This window comes from Lissotriton helveticus, chromosome 1_1 (assembly GCF_964261635.1).
Source record: "Lissotriton helveticus chromosome 1_1, aLisHel1.1, whole genome shotgun sequence".
Taxonomy (NCBI): domain Eukaryota; kingdom Metazoa; phylum Chordata; class Amphibia; order Caudata; family Salamandridae; genus Lissotriton; species Lissotriton helveticus.
Genome location: NC_136057.1, coordinates 126,412,135 through 126,433,352, shown reverse-complemented (window position 1 = coordinate 126,433,352; position 21,218 = coordinate 126,412,135). Strand labels below are relative to the sequence as shown.

Here is a 21,218-nt window from a genome sequence, read left to right as displayed (position 1 = left end):
CACGAACATGGACTTCAAACAAAATATTATCTCCAAGCCTAAGACTGAAAGAGATATCTGCAAATGAGGAGCACAAATAAATGAATGCTTGCAGTGATTAATTTGTTTTTTTTTAAAAACTAAGTGCCGGTGCTCATGCCACCGCTGTTGCTGCACACGTGCAAAGCTGGCGCTGCACCATTAGTTTAGTGCCCTATTGGCTAGTTCTCCTGCTAGGGGAGTAAATCATTAGGGGCCACTTGTACAAAGCATTTTTGCAGTCGGAAACGTCCAACCGCAAAAAGGCTTTTACAAATGTACCAAATACAAATTGTGATTCAGTAAAACGCTACCTACTTGCAATTGGTGTTTGCGATTTGGTATTTAAAAGGGGCGTGTTTACGGCATTTCTTCCAATTACTGAATCTGAATCGGCTGTATGAAAGTTTTGCGACCGAATTAAGGTCAAGTTTTACTGACTCCCTGCAGGAGGTGGTAAGCCATTTGCAAATAGGTAGGGGTCCTTTGAAGAATGGAAAACAAATATTTTTAAGGGCAGACGGCTGTCCCTCGGACCCCACTGTCTACTCTTAAAAAATTAAACGAAAAAGCTTATTTTTTTTCTTTTTAAATGCATCCCATTATCCTTTAAGGAAAACGGGCTGCATAAAAAAAATAAACAGACTGCTTTATTAAAAAATAATCATAGACATTGTGGTCTGCTTACCTCAGCAGGCTGCCATCGCTGTGATGGCTGTGATTCCTAATGGGTCTCAAATTGCGACCTACCTCACTAATATGCATGAGGAAGGTCTATTTGTCACTCGCTAGCAATCGCTAATGAAACTCAAAAGAGTTTCATACATTAGGAATTCCGATTTCAAAATTGCGACTCATAGAGAATGGCAAATAGGAAATCGGTATTCCTGATGCTAGTACATCCTCCCCTAAGTCTTTTTGTATTTTGCATTCTTCAAATGAGGTAAGCAAAAAAGGGCTGGGATGAAAAAAAGAAAGTAAAAAATCAGTCTGGACACAGTACTTACTCCTTACAAGAGGTAAATCAAGTTATACCTGGCGGCACTCATAGATAAGGGGCTGCTCAGTGGGTTAGCTGCTTTGCAGTTGGTTGCGGCAGCACTCTTCACTACCGAAGCCTGAGCGCTGTAGAGCTTACAGAGTGACCAAAAAATAAATGTGAGCCCTATAGGAGGGGATCTTAAATGCACAGAATGCTGACTTGAACCCATTGCAATGCAAGATACAGCAGGATTCATTTAGGAAAAGATGTCTACATACATCTGCAATAAACACAATTCAACTACTAACTCTTTAACATATGTAGTAAAAGGTATGATGGGAAGTTAAAAGAGCCAATTGTTTCTTTCTGCAGCTCCAACGGTAATCACGCACCACAAAGAGCGAGCAGGACCAGGGCTGAAGACGAAAGCCAGTCCGTTCTGAGAGGCGAGTACCTCTGTGCGCTGCAGAGGGGCTACGGGCTTCGGTTTGTTGGGACTTTGGCATCTCTGAATAGGGGGCTGTGCTGAGAGCCCTAGCTGTGAGCTAAAAGTTGTTGTGACGTGTAAGTAATAGTTTAGTGTGTGTTTTGTAAGACGGTGTGAGAGTGTTGCGGCTGTGCCCTCATGTAATGGTGTGAGAGAGGTGGTAAATTAATCCTATATTTGGTTGGTACAATAGAATCAACTAGCAGTGAGAAAGACTCAGCAGATTTATAAAGAAGTAACACAAGGATGTGATTGGTTACCGATCATATCTCCTTACATTCTTGTATGGCTGCTTGCAATCACGCTTCACAGGTGACCAGAGCTGCAATTACAGAGCCAAGGTCTAGGCCAGGGAAATGACACATCTTAATGATGCTGCCTCACTGGGGGCACATATGCCTTAGCATGCTTGCGGCAGGGTCAGAAATGACTTCTCTAAATAAGTTTAGTACAGACAAACCATTATGCACTGAGCCTTTTGAACACACCTTTAGCTGCGACTTAAACATCAGTATGCCGTACCTCATGCCCTTAAATACCGAACAATGCTAATTAGTGCATGGCCTTTTAAAATAAATTCATCTGCGAGGCGCGAACACACCCAGAGAGCCACAGCTGCCTGTAAAGCCCTGCAGCCTCTCTCCGAAACTAGTGCAGCAAACAGCATGCGAAGAAGAAACATGCTGCACAACTTGTGACCCTCGGAAATCCGATACACTGCAGTTTAAGAGGCATGCTGCAACGTTCTCCCCTCTTCAACAGTGGTATGTTGCTAGGCCCAAGATCTGCTCTCTGTGCTCCTTCACGCAAGAGATCTTTTTTTCCACGCTGCTTGCTTTTTAAAAGCAAGAGCTGCAAATGGTGCCTCAGTGATGTGTGAAGTGTATGCGCTTCGAAACGGAGTTTGCGCACTCAGGGTTATTACACTAAATGCACGTACCCTACAGGGAACACTGGCCATTAGGCATTTTTGACTATAAGCCCTTGCTAAGTTACAACATTCCAGTAAAACTTACTTTTGTGGTAAGCAGGACAAAAGATTGTTACAGTGAAAATGGATCTATCTTATTTTTATTAATTGGTGTTGTAGAAACTTTCGTTTTGAGTGAAGTTCCTGGGATAAACTGTGCAGTGATAGGGTTCAGTTTAGTGTGTATTATTTGGGGCTGTTGAAGATGTGCCTTTTGAGTTAAGCTCTTCTCACACACAGTGCAGTGAAAAGGCCTCTTTCCTGTATGTGCACTTTGATGCCGTACATGGCCTTTCTTTCTGAGAATAGCGCTTGGAAAACACTTTGCAGTGATAAGGTTTCTCTCCAGTGTGTTTGGTGTCGCGAGACTTGACTTTTGATTTAAGCTCTTCTCGCACACAGTGCAGTGAAAAGGTTTCTCTCATGTATGTACACTTTGATGCTGTACAAGTGTTGCTTTACGAGAAAAGCGCTTTGAACACACAGTGCAAAGATGAAGTCTCTCTCCTGTGTGTACGCTTTGATGCCGTACAAGGTCTCCGTTCTGGGAAAAGCGCTTTGAACACACAGTGCAGTGATAAGGTCTATCTCCTGTGTGAGTTGTTTGATGCAGTATAAGGTGTGCCTTCCGGGAAAAGGTTTTGGAACACACAGTGCAGTGATGAGGCCTCTCTCCTGTGTGTACACTTTGATGCCGAACAAGGGTTGCCTTACAAGAAAAACGCTTTGAACACACATTGCAGTGATAAGGTCTCTTTCCGGTGTGTATTAGTTGGTGCCTTAGTAGATTTGCCTTTTTATTGAAGCTCTTCTCACACATGGTGCAGCAATAAGGCTTTTCTCCTGTGTGTATGCGTTGATGCTGAAGAAGGATTTTCTTTCGAGTGAAGCTCTTGGCACAGACAGTACAGTGATAAGGCCTCTCTTCTGTGTGTACACTTTGATGAGGCCTCTCTCCCTTGTGTACGCTTTGATGAGGCCTCTCTCCTGTGTGTACGCTTTGATGAGGTCTCTCTCCTGTGTGTACGCTTTGATGAGGCCTCTCTCCTGTGTGTACGCTTTGATGGGGCCTCTCTCCTGTGTGTATACTTTGATGAGGCCTCTCTCCCTTGTGTACGCTTTGATGAGGCCTCTCTCCTGTGTGTATGCTTTGATGGGGCCTCTCTCCTGTGTGTACGCTTTGATGAGGCCTCTCTCCTGTGTGTATGCTTTGATGAGGCCTCTCTCCTGTGTGTATGCTTTGATGAGGTCTCTCTCCTGTGTGTACGCTTTGATGAGGCCTCTCTCCTGTGTGTATGCTTTGATGGGGCCTCTCTCCTGTGTTTACGCTTTGATGAGGCCTCTCTCCTGTGTGTACGCGTTGATGCCGTACACGGCCTTTCTTATTAGCAAACCGCTTGGAACACACTGTGCAGTGATACGGCCGCTCTCCAGTGTGTGTTTTTTGATGCTGTAAAAAAGTTGCCTTTTGAGTGAAACACTTTTTACATGTTTCGCATTGATATGGTCTGACGCTGGTGTGTCCTTTTTTGTGCCTCACAAGAAGTGTCTCATTGATAAATCCTTTCTCACACACATTACAAGCAAAGCGTCTCTCCCTCATGTGCATTCTGTGCCGTTTTCTTAAGTAGATATTTTGAGTAAAATTCATCTTGCCTCCGGAACCTTTATGGCTTTCTTTCGCATTCATACTTTCTAGATGTGATTGTTGTTCTGCAAAATAGAAAAAACATTGAAAATTACATGAAGAAAATATTTCTTGAAAAAGCTGCATTGAATACTTTGTGAACAGTAAGTGAACAGTTACAATTCAGAGAAAAATGTATGTTCTAAGAAGAATAGTCACACTTCCCTTTGAGACACAAATGGTGGCTAGTCCTCCTACATAAAGTGCGTTGACTTGGTCCTGCAGCAGGAGCATGCTGGGACATCAAGTGATTCATGTTAGAATTGGGGGTCTCTGGTTGGCGCAAGTATTCACTTGTGACAAGCTGGGACCCTCTCCTCTAAGTCAGGGCGAAGGATGACCCCTTAGAATTACCCTTGCTCACCCTCTAGGTGCGTGGCGTGAGCAGCCAAGGCTATTCTTCAGGCGTAACTGAGTTGAGCATTTGTAATAACACACACAGTAAAATGTACCAATCCCCCCACAAATGGACACCAGGCTGTGAATATATAAAAATACGTTCCTTTATGTAAAAATATATATTAATGTGCAGACAAGACCTATCACAAGACCAAATATAACGATTTTAGGCATTGGGCCACAGGTTGTAAATAGGCAAGCTTCACTTCTTAGTTCTGGTTCAAAAACAATGGTTCCCCTTGTTCCACTATACTTTAGAATAGTTCTTTTAGTCTCTGATTGCTTGATCAGAAAGGATAATGCCGCAGTTTTTTCTTGGCAAGGTTGGCAGTCCGTTAAAAATACTTCTGGGGCAGTTTCTAGGACTTCAGGCCAGTCTTAGGCCTTCTGGGCACTTTGTAGCGCTTCCGGGCACCTCAAACGTGAGAATTCACGGCACCCTACTAAGTCTCACGCATCTCACGTGAGAAGCGTAAACCGGGACCCTACCAACACTCACGCATCTCGCGTGAGACGGGGTACGCAACGTACAGCTTCAACCATATGCAACACAATGATACGAGCCGTACCCAGCTTGTGCGGCTTGTACTGCGGGGGGGATTTCAGCGTCCTGGGCACCTGTCAGAGGGCTAGGGGCACAAGTTGGGGGACGGAGGTAAAGCGCTCGACCCCCACTCACCAGTAAGCACTCTCGTGGGAGCGTAGGCTTCCTCCTCAGGCAATCCGACGCGCTCAGCTTGATGACGGGAAATAAAACGTTGCGGGCCCCGAGCCTGTGGTGCTAGCGCCGTACTTTCAGATTGCAGTTTTTTTGTTGGGGGCGAGTCGTCCATGGACAGTGCGACTCGGTTCTGGCTGTACTTCAGATCTTTTGTTTCAGCGTGTTTGTGCCCACAGGTAGGCACGGCCCATGACCGGCAGTACGGACGGTCCTGAGGTCTCCCAAAGGGGGCGGCGCGGCCTGTGAAGGGTCTCAGGGGGTGAAGCAGGACAGCAAGGTACGCTCTCGTATGGGCGGCTGTCTCGGTGGGGATCACTGGCCACCGAGGAATTCCGGCGGGAGGGGCGAATGAGCGCTTCAGCGCGCTCCAGTGGCAGGCGGGGGCAGAGGAGCAGGCAGCCTGATCCGGGGGCAGAGAGCGACTCTAATTAGAGCGAGGCTCTCACGGGTGAAGGGCAGGAGAGCTCCCGATTGCCACAGCCCTTGGAGGGGGCGATGAGGGCGCAGACTCAGCTCCGGCGGGAGGCACACACTACTCGAAAGTGAAGACGAGCGAAGACACAAGGAACCCACTGGTCCTGGGGTTCCGTTCTGGGGGCAAGCTCAATCAAGCCCTTGGAGAAAGTTTCTAGCACAAGTCTGTAAAGTCTTTTTAGCAAGTCTTTTCCTCTCCTTCCTCAGCAAGGCAAGCAGCAGGCCAGTCCTTCCAGTGTCTTCTTCTCCTTCTAGTTGGGCAGAGGTTCTTTGTGGGAACCAGGATTCTGATTGACAAGGAGCAGGGCTCCTACTTTTATACAGAGTTTTCTTTGTTCTTACGGGCCAGGGGGGCCTCTGCATAACTTCTTTCAGTCTCTGAGCACTTGTTGGGTGTACTCTGGTTTCTGCTTTCAGTGTGAGGGGCAGGCACATCAGACGCTCCACAGGAGGTGGAGCCAGCATTGTGTGGACAGGGGCAGCCAGGAGTACCTTGATGACGGTGCTTCGCCCTTCCTGGGCCAGGTGCCGGCTGAGTCATCAGTCGCTCCCCAGGGGGCGGAGCCAGCATTGTGGTGGCAGAGCACAGCCCTATTCAGAGTCAAGGGGCACTCCCACTTCCCACTAAGGTATAATCCTTGCATTCACCACCTGTCATCCCCCAGCCCTGTCACTCACATAACCCAGACAGTCAGATACACATCCAAGCAGAGGCGGGCTGAAATGGTTAGGCAAGCAAATGCTAACTTTCTAAAAGTAGCATTTGCAAACACAGGATATTAAAATAAACTTTACTAAAAGAAGTATTTTATTATTCTGAGTTCAGGCATAATAAACTTTATTTTCTACCATGTTCCCTGAGCCTGCTGGGATTATAGAGTGTAATAATTCCAGCAGTCCATCTGGCCTAAGAGAACAGGTAGCCTTACAATAGTGAAAAACAAATTTGGCTGTAATTCACTATTAGGACATGCCACACACACCAGAGCATGTCCTACCTTACACTTACAATGCACCCTGCCCTTGGGTCTACCATAGGGGAGACTAATATGAAGTTAAGGGAAGGTTTGGGGGCTGGCAAGTGTGTGCACTTGCCCAGCCAGCATGACAGTACCAGACTGCACGCAGGTTCTGCAGTGGCAGACCCTAGACACATTTTAAAAGGCTACTTCTGTGGGTGGCGCAACCAGTGCTGCAGGCCCACTAGCAGTATTGGCATTTACAAGCCCCGGCACTCCTGGTGCACTTTACTGGGGACTGACAGTAAATCCAATGAACCAATTATGGAAATCAATCACATATACATTTTGCACAGGGAGAGCATATGCACTTTAGCACTGGTCAGCAGTGGAAAAGTGCCCAGAGTCATTAAACCAACAAAAACAGGTTAGAGAGAGTATTGGAGGAAGGCAAAAAGTTTAGGGATGACCCTGCCAAGAGGGCCAACTCCAACAATTCACAAGAACCACTGTTGGACATGGGCTTTCTGGTTGGCTAGGGTAGGCACCAAAGCCAGGCAGAATCCACCACTCTAGTCAGGGTAAGCCAGACACACACCCGAGATAATCTGCGCTCACCCTCTGGTAGTCTGGTGCAGTCAGGCTAGTTTAAAGAGGCAATGTGCAGAGCATTTGTGCAACACACTCGCGCAGCAACACAGTGAGTAAACCACAAAAGAGAATCCATGAAGGATTATATAAAAATAAATTCTAAACTACTATGAAAACATAGGTCACTGCGCACCTGCACTCCGATTACACTTCATATGGTAACTGTAGTGAACGTGGTTGAAGTGCTAGCATTTAGAAACCAAACGTACGGCGCAGGAGCACCTACTAAACGCTAAACAGTAATTGAGCTTGAGTCTTCCAGCAGTTCTCCTCTATGGACAGCCCTGCGCCATTCTTGAGGTCATCTCTGGAGCAGAGACAATGCTGAACAAGAAATGCTCCTCACGCTCTTGCGAGTGTGGAGCCTGCTGGAGCCGCTTGAATCGCGTCTCTTTGCCCAAGGGAAACCAAGCCACTTGTGAAGGGGAGCAGGGCGGCTTTACCACTCTTCTGGACCCAACCCGCCTCACAGTACCTTTGTGGGTGCAGGGTCACTGTCCTCAGGGCATCTGTAACTTGCTAACAATGTTGTCATGTCTCAGGAGTGGGACCCGACGTTGAGAGCTTCGTGCAGTATACGCGTTAAAACCAGAGGGCGAGGCTGGCTGGAATGAGCCTCAAAATGCTGGCTCGCCACATGTTACAGAACAACGTGTCATCGAAAGTCCTGCCTTGAAGGCCTTGTGCAGCTCCTGTAGCTCTGCAGCCTTAGACGCTGCACTGTACCATCTTAGAGCAGTACAAGTCTTCAGGGGGCTGTTCCTCGAGTCTCACGACCAGAGGGGCCAAACTAGTTTATTCTTGGGGGCATCTGATGGTGGCGATATCTTGCCAGACTCCGGGGGTGAGGTTCACAATACAATTCAGCTGCAGTGAGCACCTGGGTCAAGGACGTGTTTGTTTCTCTGGTAATGCCTCCAGGCGAAACAACGCTGTTCACGCTAGAGAAAATACGCTCACCACATGCTGGTTTGTAAAACGTGGAACACCTCCCTCGAATGCACAAAGGCACTCCCCTGGTCAGAGCGCCAGGGGAGTGTAGTCCCATGGTGCACTGTCCTGTAATGCACAAAGTTTTACCTTGGTGCAGAAGGGAGCAATGGCGACATGCTAGTCCTTGTAAAATGGGCTCACCCAGCAGAAGTCTTGGAGAAAAGAGGCAACAAGGTATTTGATGGCCCTGAGATCTCGAGAGAACAGGGGGCAAGCAAACAAGCCATTGGAGAGCACTTCGGGGCACAAAAGGAGGTGCCAGGCAACATACAGTTAGGTTGCAAATTGGTAGTCCCTCTTGCAGCCCAGCTGCAGCAGGTCAACACAACAAGGCAGTTAGTCGAAATGGTTGTTGCTCCTGGCAGCACAGCAGTCCTCATGGCAATGAGCAGATTGTAGAGCCACCAGTGTCTGGCTACAAGTCCCAAGCAGCGTCTAAAAACATGGGATCAGAGCTCCCTTACATATACTCAAACATGTCTTTGATGAACGGGTGACTTCAAATGAACCCTCAGAAGTGTGCAACAGTCCCTTGCAGCCCATTCCTGGCTCCAGACGATCACTAGGGGGTAAATCAGCCCTTTGAGTGAGGGCAGGACACAACAAATTCAAATGTAAGTGTGAATCACCTCTCTACCAGCCAAGAATACTATCAGCATGCAGATGAATGCAGATGTGTCCCCTGTCACACCCAGCCCCTCCCATTGGGAAAGCTTGGTTGTCATGGCTCTTCCCAACATGATAGTTGCAGGGGTTTCCTCTGTGGTTGAGTGAAGGGGTCAAATGCTAACCTCAAAGAATAGTGTTCAAAACATCTTCGAGGTTGAGCTTTCCCATTGCAGAATGCTGAACAGCTTTCTTTAGAGTACTCATGAGGCGTCTACCAGACCATTGGCCTGGGGGCAAAGGGGAGTGTTTTGATGCTTTATATTGAGGTGATTTAGAACGCTTTTGAATTCTTGACTATTAAAAGGTGGGTCGTTGTCAGATTTTAAGATTGCAGGTACAAGTCATGTCGCAAAGATGCCATCTAGTTTTTGAATAACTCTGCTCATATGTAGTGGATGAAAGGTCTTCAACCAATGAAAAATGGGAGTACTGATCAACAATAACTAGAAGATAATGTCCATTATCCAGAGGGCCATAAAAAATCAATAGCAATTCTCCCCCAAGCATGATGTGGCAATTCTGACATAATCAAAGGTTGCTGACTAACTTGAGATGAAAGATAGTTGCATATGTGACAAGTCTTCAATTCTTTTTTGACCCTTTTGTCAAGATACAGAAACCAGACTCGATCACGGAGAGCTCTCTCAGAGGCAACTATTCTTCGATCTCCTTCTTGGGCAAATTCGACTACTTGTTGTCAGAGACTTTGGTGAATAACAAATTGTGTACCTTGCAAAATGAGGCCTTCCTGCGTTACTGAAAGTTCATTTCTTACATTTCTGAACTTCATATACTCGCTGTCATTAGTGAGAGGTCTAGAATACTGGTTCCACAACTTTTAATCTTGACATGCCACTACCTTGGCTTGTGGCAGTGACAATTTGCTCTAAAGACATGGTAGTTGGTGTCCGCGATTTCACAATAAATTTGATGTAATCCTCCACTGTCTTAGATGGGGTACCAGGGTATAATCAGCCGGTTTCTGATCTTTCCCTGGACGATGAAGAATCGTTTAGTTGTAATTCTTGTCACCTCAAACCCCAACGCTCAATTCTAGGAGGCATTTTTGCTGTGGGATTGCCAAATACCATCAATAATGCTTGGTGATCAGCCACTAATGTGAAGGGCTTTACATGGAAATTATTCACAAGCCCGAACCACTGCCAAACATTCTTTTTCAGGGTGCGAGTAAGCACGTTCAGTTTGTGACAGGCTCTTACCACGATATGTCTCCGGACATTTGGCGGTCCGTTGTGCTGTGCAAAGACTGCGCCTAACCCTACAGGGCTAGCATCAACTGCAACCTCTGTATGGAGTTTGGTATCAAAGTAGGGCATTTCAATGGTGTTCTTAATGGCTTGCTTGATTTTTTGGACGTCCTTCTCACACTCACGTGCCCATTGAAGAGACACATTCTTTTTGGTTAGTTCTGGTGCAATGACCATAGCAAAGTCTTGTATGTATTTAGAACAGTAATTGACTGTTCCAAGAAATGATCGTGAGATAGAAATGCCTTGTGGTGGATTTGCAGTAGACAATGCTTGTACTCTAGCTGGATCAGGTTTCATACCCCCATCACCAAAGACATGGCTGAAGAATGTCAAGTTTTTCTTGTGGAATTCACATTTGTCAGCATTCAAAGTTAAGGCTGCATCATTCAGCAAATGACATACTTGCATGAGAGCTTTGTAATGTTCTTTCTCTGCAGCCCCACAATACCAATATATCACTATAGTTAAATGCATTTACTAAAGCTATATGATAAGTCAAATGACGTCTTGGAAAAGTTCTGCAGCAGAGGATATACCAAAATTCAATCACTTGTAGCAAAACAAACCAATATGCGTAGAAAAGGTTGCAACGTATCTGGATTGTTCTTCAAGTTCCTATTGGTAAGATCCTTTATTTAGGTTGAGTCGAGAGAAGAACTTTGCGCCATTTAATTGAGTCATTATATCAGCAATGTGCGGACTGTGAGGTTTCTCTCGCTCAGTTGTCTAGTTGGCCTGACGCATGTCAACACTTATGCGTACAGCTCCTTCCCTGTCTCTTTTAGGCACTGTTACAATGGGAGGAAGCCATGATGTCGGACCAATGGAGCGTTCAATGATGCCATGTATAAGTAAAAAATGAAGTTCCTTTTCAACACCTTCTTGCAAGTGAAACACAACTCGTCTGTGTCTTTGATGAAAATTCTCATTTATGTGTAACCTTACTTTCATTGTTTGACTTTTTCCGACCCATGAAATAATGAAGGAAATTGACTTACAATTTCATGATGAGCATTCATAGTGTTGTTCACTGATATCAGTCCCATATCAGCAGCACTATGGAAACTCAGCAATGGTGTGCACAGATTTATGGTGACTGGTGGAGAAATACCACTTTTAGAAGTTGGCATTGCTTTGTGTCTGCCTGCCTGAGGTGAAATGCATGTCTGGCTTGTGAGTGACAGGGGCTGGATGGTGTGGGTGGCCCCAGGAGACAGGGTGAGTCAGCCCAGTAATGAATAGAGAGATCTGCATGCAGATGGGAGGGAGGAGTTGCACCTGGGACCTGAATAGGGCTGTGCCTTCCCTCCACAACCTAACTGGGCTACTCAGAACCTCTTCCCCCACACAGGATGGGAAGATACCCAAGCCAATACTTTTGGAATCACTCTCCAATGCCTTGGCAGAACTTCAGGCACTCTCCCAGAAGTCTGCCTCCTGTGCAAGTTCCCGAGGATTAAAGGACTCACACTCCAACAGGTGTTGCACAACCCGGCAAACAACGACTGAGCATGTGCTCTTTGATAACCATATTGATCAGTCCCTCAAAATCATATTTCGGGTTAACCGTCACCCAATTAACCAGTGCAACATAACATTCATCTGCAAACTCCCCCCAAGACTGGTGAGACAGTTTCTTACTGCCACTGAACTTCAACCTGTACTCCTCTTCTTGGGAACAAGGTTCCATACTTTGGGAACTGGGAATGGGACTTCCTGCACTGGACTCCATATTTCTGCCACCACTGGACCCCACCCTCACTGGTGAATCCAGAAAACCACAACTGCACTCAGGGGATAATCTACCCTCCAGAGATAATTTCTCCCTGGCAAAGCTCTCTCAGCCTGTGCCATTTTCTCCTACGCTAAGACCCTTTCGGTCTCTAGCATTTTCTCCTCCACCCTCTGCTGCGCTATCTCCTTGGCATGCTCTAACCTGAGCTTCTCCAAAGCCAGCTGATGCTCCCTTTCTTCCTCCTATCTACCTACACCTCTGGGGATAGGGAAAGAGATGGGGCACTGCCCCGACACTGGACCCAGATAGAGACTCCCTATCTATGGGGTCCTCACTATCTACTAGCGTCCCTGTCCTGTTATTTTCTTCCTCCCCTTCAGACTCCACAGGGCCCCCCTCAGACCCACCATCCTCTTGGCTTGCTGTCAGGGCCTCATCTCCTTATTGTGCTCACGTTCCCATCCATCCTTTTGCCATTGGATGAGGTTTTCCCGAATTTTGACGTGGTGTCTGACCCACTCACTGCTATGTCTCTCTCCTCACAGAACTCCACCAACCCCACATACTGTATCTAAACAGACCATAGAAATTAAAGGCAGACTCCATTTTGGCAGGACGCTCAGAGACACGTGCAACACAGGAGACCTAGGTGCAAGAGCTGCAACAGGAGTCCGTAATTCAAAAATGACACTTTTAGGAGAAGAAATCAAATAAAACTCAGAAACAATAATCCCCAAACATGTGATTATCTAAATGCAGGGGTTGTTGTGCAACCAGTTGTCGCTGTGGTACTGCACAAACGCAAGTCCTATCCTCATCCCTGACCACCAATGTTAGAAATGGGATCTCTGGTTGGCTAAAGCTTGCGCCAAAGCCAGGCAGAGACCATCACTCTAGTCAGGGCAAGGGAGTTACACGCCAAAGATAAACCCTGCTCACCCCCTTGGTAGCTTGGCACAAGCAGTCAGGCTTATCCCAGAGGCAATGTGTAAAGCGTTTGCGCAACACACACACACACACAGCAGCAACACCCTAGGCACACCACAAAAGGAACTCCACACAAGGTTATATAAAAAATAGCCTTTGTATTGTCATAAACACATTCGAAACATAATCACATTATATACACTGTGCCAACTGGCAAAAGGCAATATTCACAGGGGATTATATACAGGACTAGGCCAATCAGGCCCTGGTCATAACCATCAGGTAAGTAAAACACAAGTAATGAAACAACCAGTAATTCACAGTGAGCAATTGCGCTGGGCAGAGGAGTGCATCTCACTCCTACCTCATTCAGAGATGCCTTCAAAGGAATGCTGGCCTAAACATGGCAGCTGCCCTCTACTTGCTGGGCAGCTGTGAAATCCAAAAAGATGGGCACTGGCTCCCTCTGTCCCCCACTGGGAGTCTAACAAAAGAAATGGACCCAAACGTTGCAGCTGCCTGCGCTTCGCAGGGCAGCTGTGAGAATGCACCGGCAGTCCTGGCACTCACTGTGCCTCTGGCGCCCAAAACAATGAGGACGGGCACTGTGCACATGAGAGTCCCATCCTGGGACTCTGAAAATAAACTCTGCCCCAAATGTTACAGTTGCCCACTGTCACGCGGGGCAACTGAAACAAAATCTTGCCAACACGGGGTAGAGCACGGGCCTCTCGTTGGAGATTAACCTGGAGAAGGGCCCAAAACGTTGCAGTTGCCCGCTTAAGCGCGCAGCTGAGAAAATGCCACAAGCACCTACAATGTGCATTGAGCGGCACCAACACAGCGGTGCATTCAGCCCCCCCTCACTCACTGGTGGCGCACTGGCAGATTTCTCTGGGTCCCGGTGGGTGGGGGCAGGCACCGACAACTTGCCTCGTCTCTCTCCTACCCCTGGCCCCCTCCTCACCTGGTCGGGTGGTCTCTCTCTTCTTTTGGTCCAAGGAGCGCGGGGTAGGCTCCCGACCGCTTCCTTTCTCCTTTTTCCACAGTAGCACTGCTGCCGGCTTCTTGCGGAGCACCCCGCCCACAACCAGGCCGCTCTGCCTGGCTTCCGGGTTGACGCGGCGGCCACTCTTGTAGATCCACTGTGTTCTCGACGGCAGCCTCACACGGGGGCCAGAACCGGCGGGGTGGGCTCCCGCTTTGTTTTTGTTAAAAAGTACTAATACGTGGAAACAGCGGCAATGCGGGGTGGGCACCCCCTCTTTCAGCAAATATGATTGTGGGGTGGGCACCTGCCGGCAGCATATGCGGGTTGGCTCCAGCTTCAATAAGGATCTCAGGGGGGAATCCCACATGCCGGGATTCCCTCGCGCTGCAGCAGGGCCTGCTCCTCTCCCCTTAGGTGACCCAAATACAACCCCCCACATTACGGAGATTAAGCCAAAACCAAATGCCATAAAATCACGTGTATATACCAAAAAATGGCCTGCACTTCGTCTCAGAGAGCTAGTACATATTGTCACGGGAGTCCGATAAACATTTCATGTCCGTTGGCCCATTTAGATCTGTGTTGTAACAGCACAACAACGGGAAGAGTTTTGGAAGAAAACCAAAGACTTCATGCAATTTGCATCGCAGCAGCCATAGCAAAAAACCCAAACGAACAAGTTACTTACCTTCGGTAACGCTTTTTCTGGTAGGTACAGAATCTGCCTGTGGTTCCTCACCTTGTGAATACCCCCCTTGCGTCAGCAACGTTCGGAAAATTCTTCTTAGCACACCGGCGTGGACGACGTCATAGGAACGCGGCATCGCGCGCGACTTCGTCTGATGCCACCGACTCCTTATTAGGCCTACGTCGGCGTGATTACATCAGTTCCGCCCTTTTTTCCGTGCCTTCGAGGCACCCGGACGGACCAATGACAGCAAAAATACATATATACAATGTACATAGTACATACAAATCAGAACTGCACACATAGTGGGTAGCAAAGGTATAAAAAAAACAATATATATACAAAAATAAACATAAATATACATAAGAATGCATAAACCCAGGTATAGCAGAGTGGACAACGGGGAGGCGGGTGGGTCAGTGAGGAATCCACAGGCAGATACTGTATCTACCAGAAAAAGCGTTACCGAAGGTAAGTAACGTGTTCTTCTGATAGATACATCTGCCAGTGGATTCCTCACCTTGTGAATAGAGTCCCACAGCAGTCCCCACTCCCGGAGGAGGGTGTCCACCCTGCTACACCAAGAAATCTTAGAGGACAGAGCGCGCGAAGTGGCCGTCCCTCCTCACTTCAGAATCTAAGCAGTAATGCTTCGCGAAAGTGTGGAGGGAGGCCCAAGTCGCGGCTCTGCAAATGTCCTCAACAGGTACACCTCTAGACAATGCAGAAGTAGCAGACTTTGCCCTGGTAGAGTGAGCTCTTATACCCTCAGGAGGGTCCTTACCCGCCAGAGAGTAGCCGATCTTGATGCACAGAATTATTCACCTGGAAAGTGTGCGCTTGTGGACCGCTCTACCCTTCCGACAGCCAGCAAAACCAACAAACAGCTGGTCGTCCATCCGAAAGTCTTTTGTTCTGTCCAGATAAAAAGACACCACCCTCTTAGGGTCCAGACGGTGCAGTCTCTCTTCCTCCTTGGAAGGGTGAGGGGGAGGATAGAAGGTAGGAAGGGTAATGGACTGTCCTAGATGGAAGGGAGTTACCACCTTAGGCAGAAAAGCCGCCCTGGTCCTAAGAACCATTCGATCAGCATGAATGGTCTGGAATGGGGGCTTAGAATTAAGAGCTTGAAGCTCACTCACCCTCCTTGCCGAGGTGATCGCAACTAAGAAGACCGTCTTGAAAGACAAAAGCCTCACAGGACACTTGTGTAAGGGTTCGAAGGGAGAACCCATCAAGAATGTTAAGACAAGATTTAAGTCCCATTGAGGCACGATAAATGGAGAAGGAGGGAACTTATTAGCGAGGCCCTTCAGAAACCTCAAAACCACTGGAGATTTAAAAAGAGACGGCTGATCCGGCAAATAGAGAAATGCCGACAACGCCGAAAGGTAACCTTTGACTATGGCAACAGCAAATCCTTGCTGCGCGCCAAAGAAAGAGCAAACTGCAAAATATTGGACAGATGAGCCCTCAAAGGGTCAATAGCCTTCTCCCTACACCAAACAACAGATTTTGACCATCTATACGAATAGATGGATTTGGTGGAGTCACGCCTGGCCGAAAGAATGACATCCACCACATTGTGAGGGAGAGAAAAGGAAATCAGGTTGCCCCGTTCAATCTCCAGGCATGAAGGTGTAATGTCTGGAGGTGGGAGTGTAGAACCTGCTCCTCCATCTGAGAGAGGAGATCTACCCTGAGAGGCAGACGGAGCGGCGGGTGAGAGGAGAGGTGGAGTAGGTCCGTGTACCACACCCTTCTTGGCCAATATCCATAAAAGAGAAGAAGGGGTAAGATTTGTTTTCTAGCACACAACAAAAAACAAACACTGGCAAAGCCAACTGGTCTTGCATTTTACGGACCCACTGACTTTGGAAATTACTTCCAGCAGTGTCCCACACCATCAGTCAAAAAAGAAATATCCTACTGCATTTTGCCGGGTTACCAAGATTGACACGTTACTGAGGCCTACCCTTTGAATTTCAATCAAATGTGGTGGATATGATTCATGAAAATAGAATGCTTGGTACGGAGAGTTATTACTGTGCCGTTAATAAGCTCCTTAGGTGCTGCACCTAAAAATGCTAAGATTACATTTTTTTTCTGAATGCCGGGAAAGGGGACTATTAGTCCGAGAAGAAGCTAGATACGGTTGCTCTCTGTTGCAGGAAATCCCAGGTCACAATCAGAGCCTGAGAAGTCTTTCCCTAGTGTGAGCATGTTATTTTTGAAAAGTAGTTTGATCGCGCCATACTTGACTTGACTATTTTCCTCAAGATACCATTAGCAAAGCGCCCAATGATTTCCAAATCAGCCTACGGGCTTTCGGACTTTCACGGTATTGGGTGTATATGCCTGTGATGTTCTGATAGTTTTCTGCTTGAATATGGCCACCACGCAGGCAGCATCGAATGCACTGGCCTTGCAGGGCTTGAAGGTAATTTTACAGCCCTCACACACCTCCTTCACAGCAGGCACAAGGTGTGGGGGGGTCTCCCCGCACTCAGGTGTGTTATTTATTTATTCATTCAGTGTTTTATATAGTGCGAACATGACCCAACTGGGTATCAGAGTGCTTCACAATTCTATAGCATTGTACTTCTGACATTTGGTTTGATTAGTCCTTAAAACAAACTACCAAGTATATATATTCAATTTTAAGTGGAAAGCATTTCTACTTTACAAATAATACATGTCCTAAACATTACTAGAGATCAACTTGCATTACAATAGTATGTGTCCTAAATATTACAACATGTGACATTTTAGAAATACATGTACTAAGAATACCTCATATCATTTAGTACAGTGGATTGTACGTAGCAAACAGACTGGTTACAGAATATACAGCTATTATCCTATACTGCTTTTGGCCCGGAGACGTTGTACAGATGTGGCAGGGTCGTGTCATGATGCTGCTGCTGAGAGCTGCCTGAAGATGCTTCAATGTCACAACCCTCTGTACAAGCCAATGTCCCCGCCACCCCAAGTTATCCTTCCATTACCTTAGGTGCCAACTTTACAGTCGACAGTGAAGTTTCTGTTCCGCAGCAGTAGCCATGAGCACTTTAGTTGAAACGGCTGCCACCATTATGTGAAGGGGAGGTGGTGAAGGCAAGAAAATGAAGTAATTTGCTTTTATAAATAACAAGCAAGAAGAGGCAAGCAGCGATGAGTGAGACGGTGAGGAACTGGCTCTCTTACTTTGAAGTCAGAGAAGGAACAGACTTTTTAGGGGAAACATCATCTGACATTTGATCTCTGGTTGATAGCAGTAATACATATTCAAAACATCCCGTATACACTGGCTGTGTACTACGGTCCGAATGATGATAACCCGGGCCCATTATCTAAGCTAGCGACAGCATTACTAGGGTCAACTGGCCCGGTAATTTTGGGAGGCGATTTTAATCTGGTCTTTGACCAGAAGCTAGATAGAACCTCTAAAGCTAAATATCATGCTCCCTCAAAATCACTCGCCACCTTAGATGCTATAATGAAGGACTTCAGTCTTCTAGATGTATGGAGGAAAAAATACAGAACTTTACCAGGGTTTACTTTCTATAGCAAGAAGTATAAGAACTATTCTAGGATTGACCACTTCTTAGTTGATCAGTATTTCCTCAAAGATATCAATTACCTTTCCTTCACACCGGTAGGGATGTCAGATCATGCAGTACTGGAAATGGTAATTGTTTTGAATTTATGTCCTTTAAAAATAAGATGGACCCTGGAAAGATCACTCTTATTAGACGACCAAGTAAAAAGAGAAGTTAAAGATAAAACTGCAGAATTTTTTATAATAAACTCAGGCACCTCCACCCCCAGGTAGTGTGGGAGGCCTATAAGGCCTTTCTGAGAGGGGTTTTAGGCTCTTTAATGATCTATAAAAGAAAGAGTATGAAAATAAAAAGAAAGGAAGACCTGGCGGCAATAACAAGAAAAGATCTTGAGTTACAAAATGCAATCTTAACCAACTCCAAGAGGGTTCATTTGATAGAGAAGGAACTTACTGAGCTACAACTCATGCTTAAAGTCTGGGACGAGAATATTCCTAAAGAAAAGTGGGACACCAGTAGATTAAAGAATTTTGAATATGGAGAAAAATGTGGAGCCCTCCTAGCCTGGAAATCTAGAGAAGAGAGAACGAGGAACAGTATTAAAGCCTTATTACAAAGACAGACAGGAGTCCTGATAGAGGCAGATGCCGAAATTAGAGAGGAAGCAAGGTGCTTCATGAGAAGCCTCTACACGGAAGATAAAGACCCCAATGGGGATGATATAGAAACCTGGTTGCTATTGAAAAATTTACCTCAAATTTCAGAATTGGATAAAACATACCTGGAAAGTGAGATAACAGAAGGGGAAATATTAAACCAACTAAAGAAAATGAAACGGGGAAAAGCTGCAGGCTCAGATGGGCTGCCCGTTGAGATCTACATGGACTATAAAGATCAGCTATTACCTACACTTAGCGCATTTTTTAACCTCTTATTAATCCATGGCTACTCTGTTCCCCCTTCTTGGGCCGAAGCCACTATAACGCTCATAGTAAAACCTAATAAAGACCCTAAGAGAATAGAGTCGTACAGACCAATTTCACTTTTAAATACAGATATGAAAATCTACTCCGGAATCTTAGCTACCAGACTATCGAAGATTATAAAATCTATAATCCATCCTGATCAAAGAGGTTTTATTCCAGGGAGACAGCTAAACGAATTAACATTCCAAGTGATAGGGGCTATAGATTATGCTAACGATAAAGACCTCCCGTTGGCCGTGGTAGCGATAGACGCGGCTAAGGCCTTTGATCAGGTCAACTGGAAGTATTTATGGGCTACAATGATGGCATTTGGGTTCCCTCTAACTTTCATTAAGGGTGTCAAATCTTTGTATCATAACCCAAAAGCAAAAGTTTTGGTAAATGGAATATTATCTGATTGGTTTGACGTATCTCGAGGCACTAGACAGGGTTGCCCTTTATCTCCTCTTTTGTTTGATGTCTACATGGAGCCTTTTGTCTGTGGAATTAGAGACGACAATATAATTCAACCTTTCAAGCTTGGTAATATGTCATTAAAAACTGCCCTGGTTGCAGATGACCTCCTCTTGTATACTTCTAAACATTCAGTAGCAATACCCAGGCAATTTTATCTATCAGAAGAATTCGGAAAACTATCAGGCTACCAGATTAATAAGGAGAAAACAGAGATAATGGGCTGGAATAACAACATACCTATACAGGGTGTGAAACAAAAAATGCGATACTTGGGAATTTATTTAACTCAAGAATTAAAGAACATACCATTACTCAGTTGGCAGATGGTGGTCAAAGACATTAATAAAACTTTAACAAGATGGGGGAATCTGCCACTAAATATCTATGGCCGAGTTAACCTCATCAAAATGACTATCCTTCCCAAATTGACTTTTCTATTTAATTGTATCCCTTTATCATTTTCTTTGAAAGATATTAATATTCTCCATGGTAAGATTGGATCATTTATATGGGCCTGTAAGTCATCTAGGATAGCCTGGAAAAAATTGAGAAGAGGTTTAAAAATCGGAGGTTTAGCCCTTCCAGACTTACTATCATATTGTTATGCCTTTCACTTTAAAAACTTCAGGCTACTTGCGAATACGTTAGACGCATCATCACAGGGCCGCTTGTTTCAGGCTCTACTATATGATCTACCTTATGACCACGATTATTTCTTATTCAAGTTTGGAGACCAGAATTTTTTTTTTTAAATTCGCCTTAAGATACTTCAGACTGCACTTAAAAACTGGGGGTTTATTCGGAAGGTTTTTAATATTCCTTATTATCATACATACACTCCAATTTGGGATTCCCTGGGAACGCCCCTATGTCTCCAAGATCAGCTCTCACAACCCCTGATAATAGCAGGACTACAAAAGTGGGGAGATCTATGGGTAGATTCAGGCCTAATGGATTGGAACTCTTTAACACAACTCACAAATGGACATCTGACTAGGTTTAAATATTACCAACTATCTGCTTGGTGGTCAAGTCAGAATCTGCAGTGTGAAAAAGATCCAGCTATTCTTGATGAAATTTGTAGAGGGGGGAAATGGATAAAAGAAGTATCGTTCTGGTATAAGTTGATAATCAAGGATGAAGAGAACAAACTACACTCTGAGGTGATAAATTTATGGGAAAACAGTATAGCGGAACTTTCCGAAGAAGGTAGCAAAATATGGTCAGATTCCTTTTCCCTTTCCCGGAGGCTAATCAAACCAGCCAATTTAAGACGTAACCACTTATTTACAGTCTATAGAGTATATTGGACACCGGCCAAACTGCACAAGATAACGCAAAATAATTATTACTGTCCCCGATGTAACTATAATGCAGCAGATGATGTCCATATCTTTTTGGAGTGTCCGGTAATTCAGGACTATTGGAGAGCGATAGTAGGTTTTTTAGGTGAGGTATTGTCAACAACCATTACATGTTCACCTAGACTTGTATTTTTCGGTTTGCTGAAAGACTATAACATTAATAGTTTGGATACTCAGTTTATTTTTTATGTAGTAGTTATTGCTAGGAGACAAATTTGCAAGGAGTG

At 45.7% G+C, this 21,218-nt stretch overlaps 1 protein-coding gene across 1 annotated transcript in view; it reads right to left on the bottom strand.

Annotated features, from left to right (window-relative positions):
* Positions 1-2,530: 2,530 nt before the first annotated feature.
* LOC144759805 (uncharacterized) overlaps positions 2,531-21,218 on the bottom strand; it is a 123,329-nt gene continuing 104,641 nt past the window's right edge. The window contains 3 exon segments of the mRNA XM_078646502.1: positions 2,531-2,748; positions 2,827-3,377; positions 3,798-4,170. Coding sequence (XP_078502628.1) covers positions 2,531-2,748; positions 2,827-3,377; positions 3,798-4,170 — 1,142 coding nt within the window.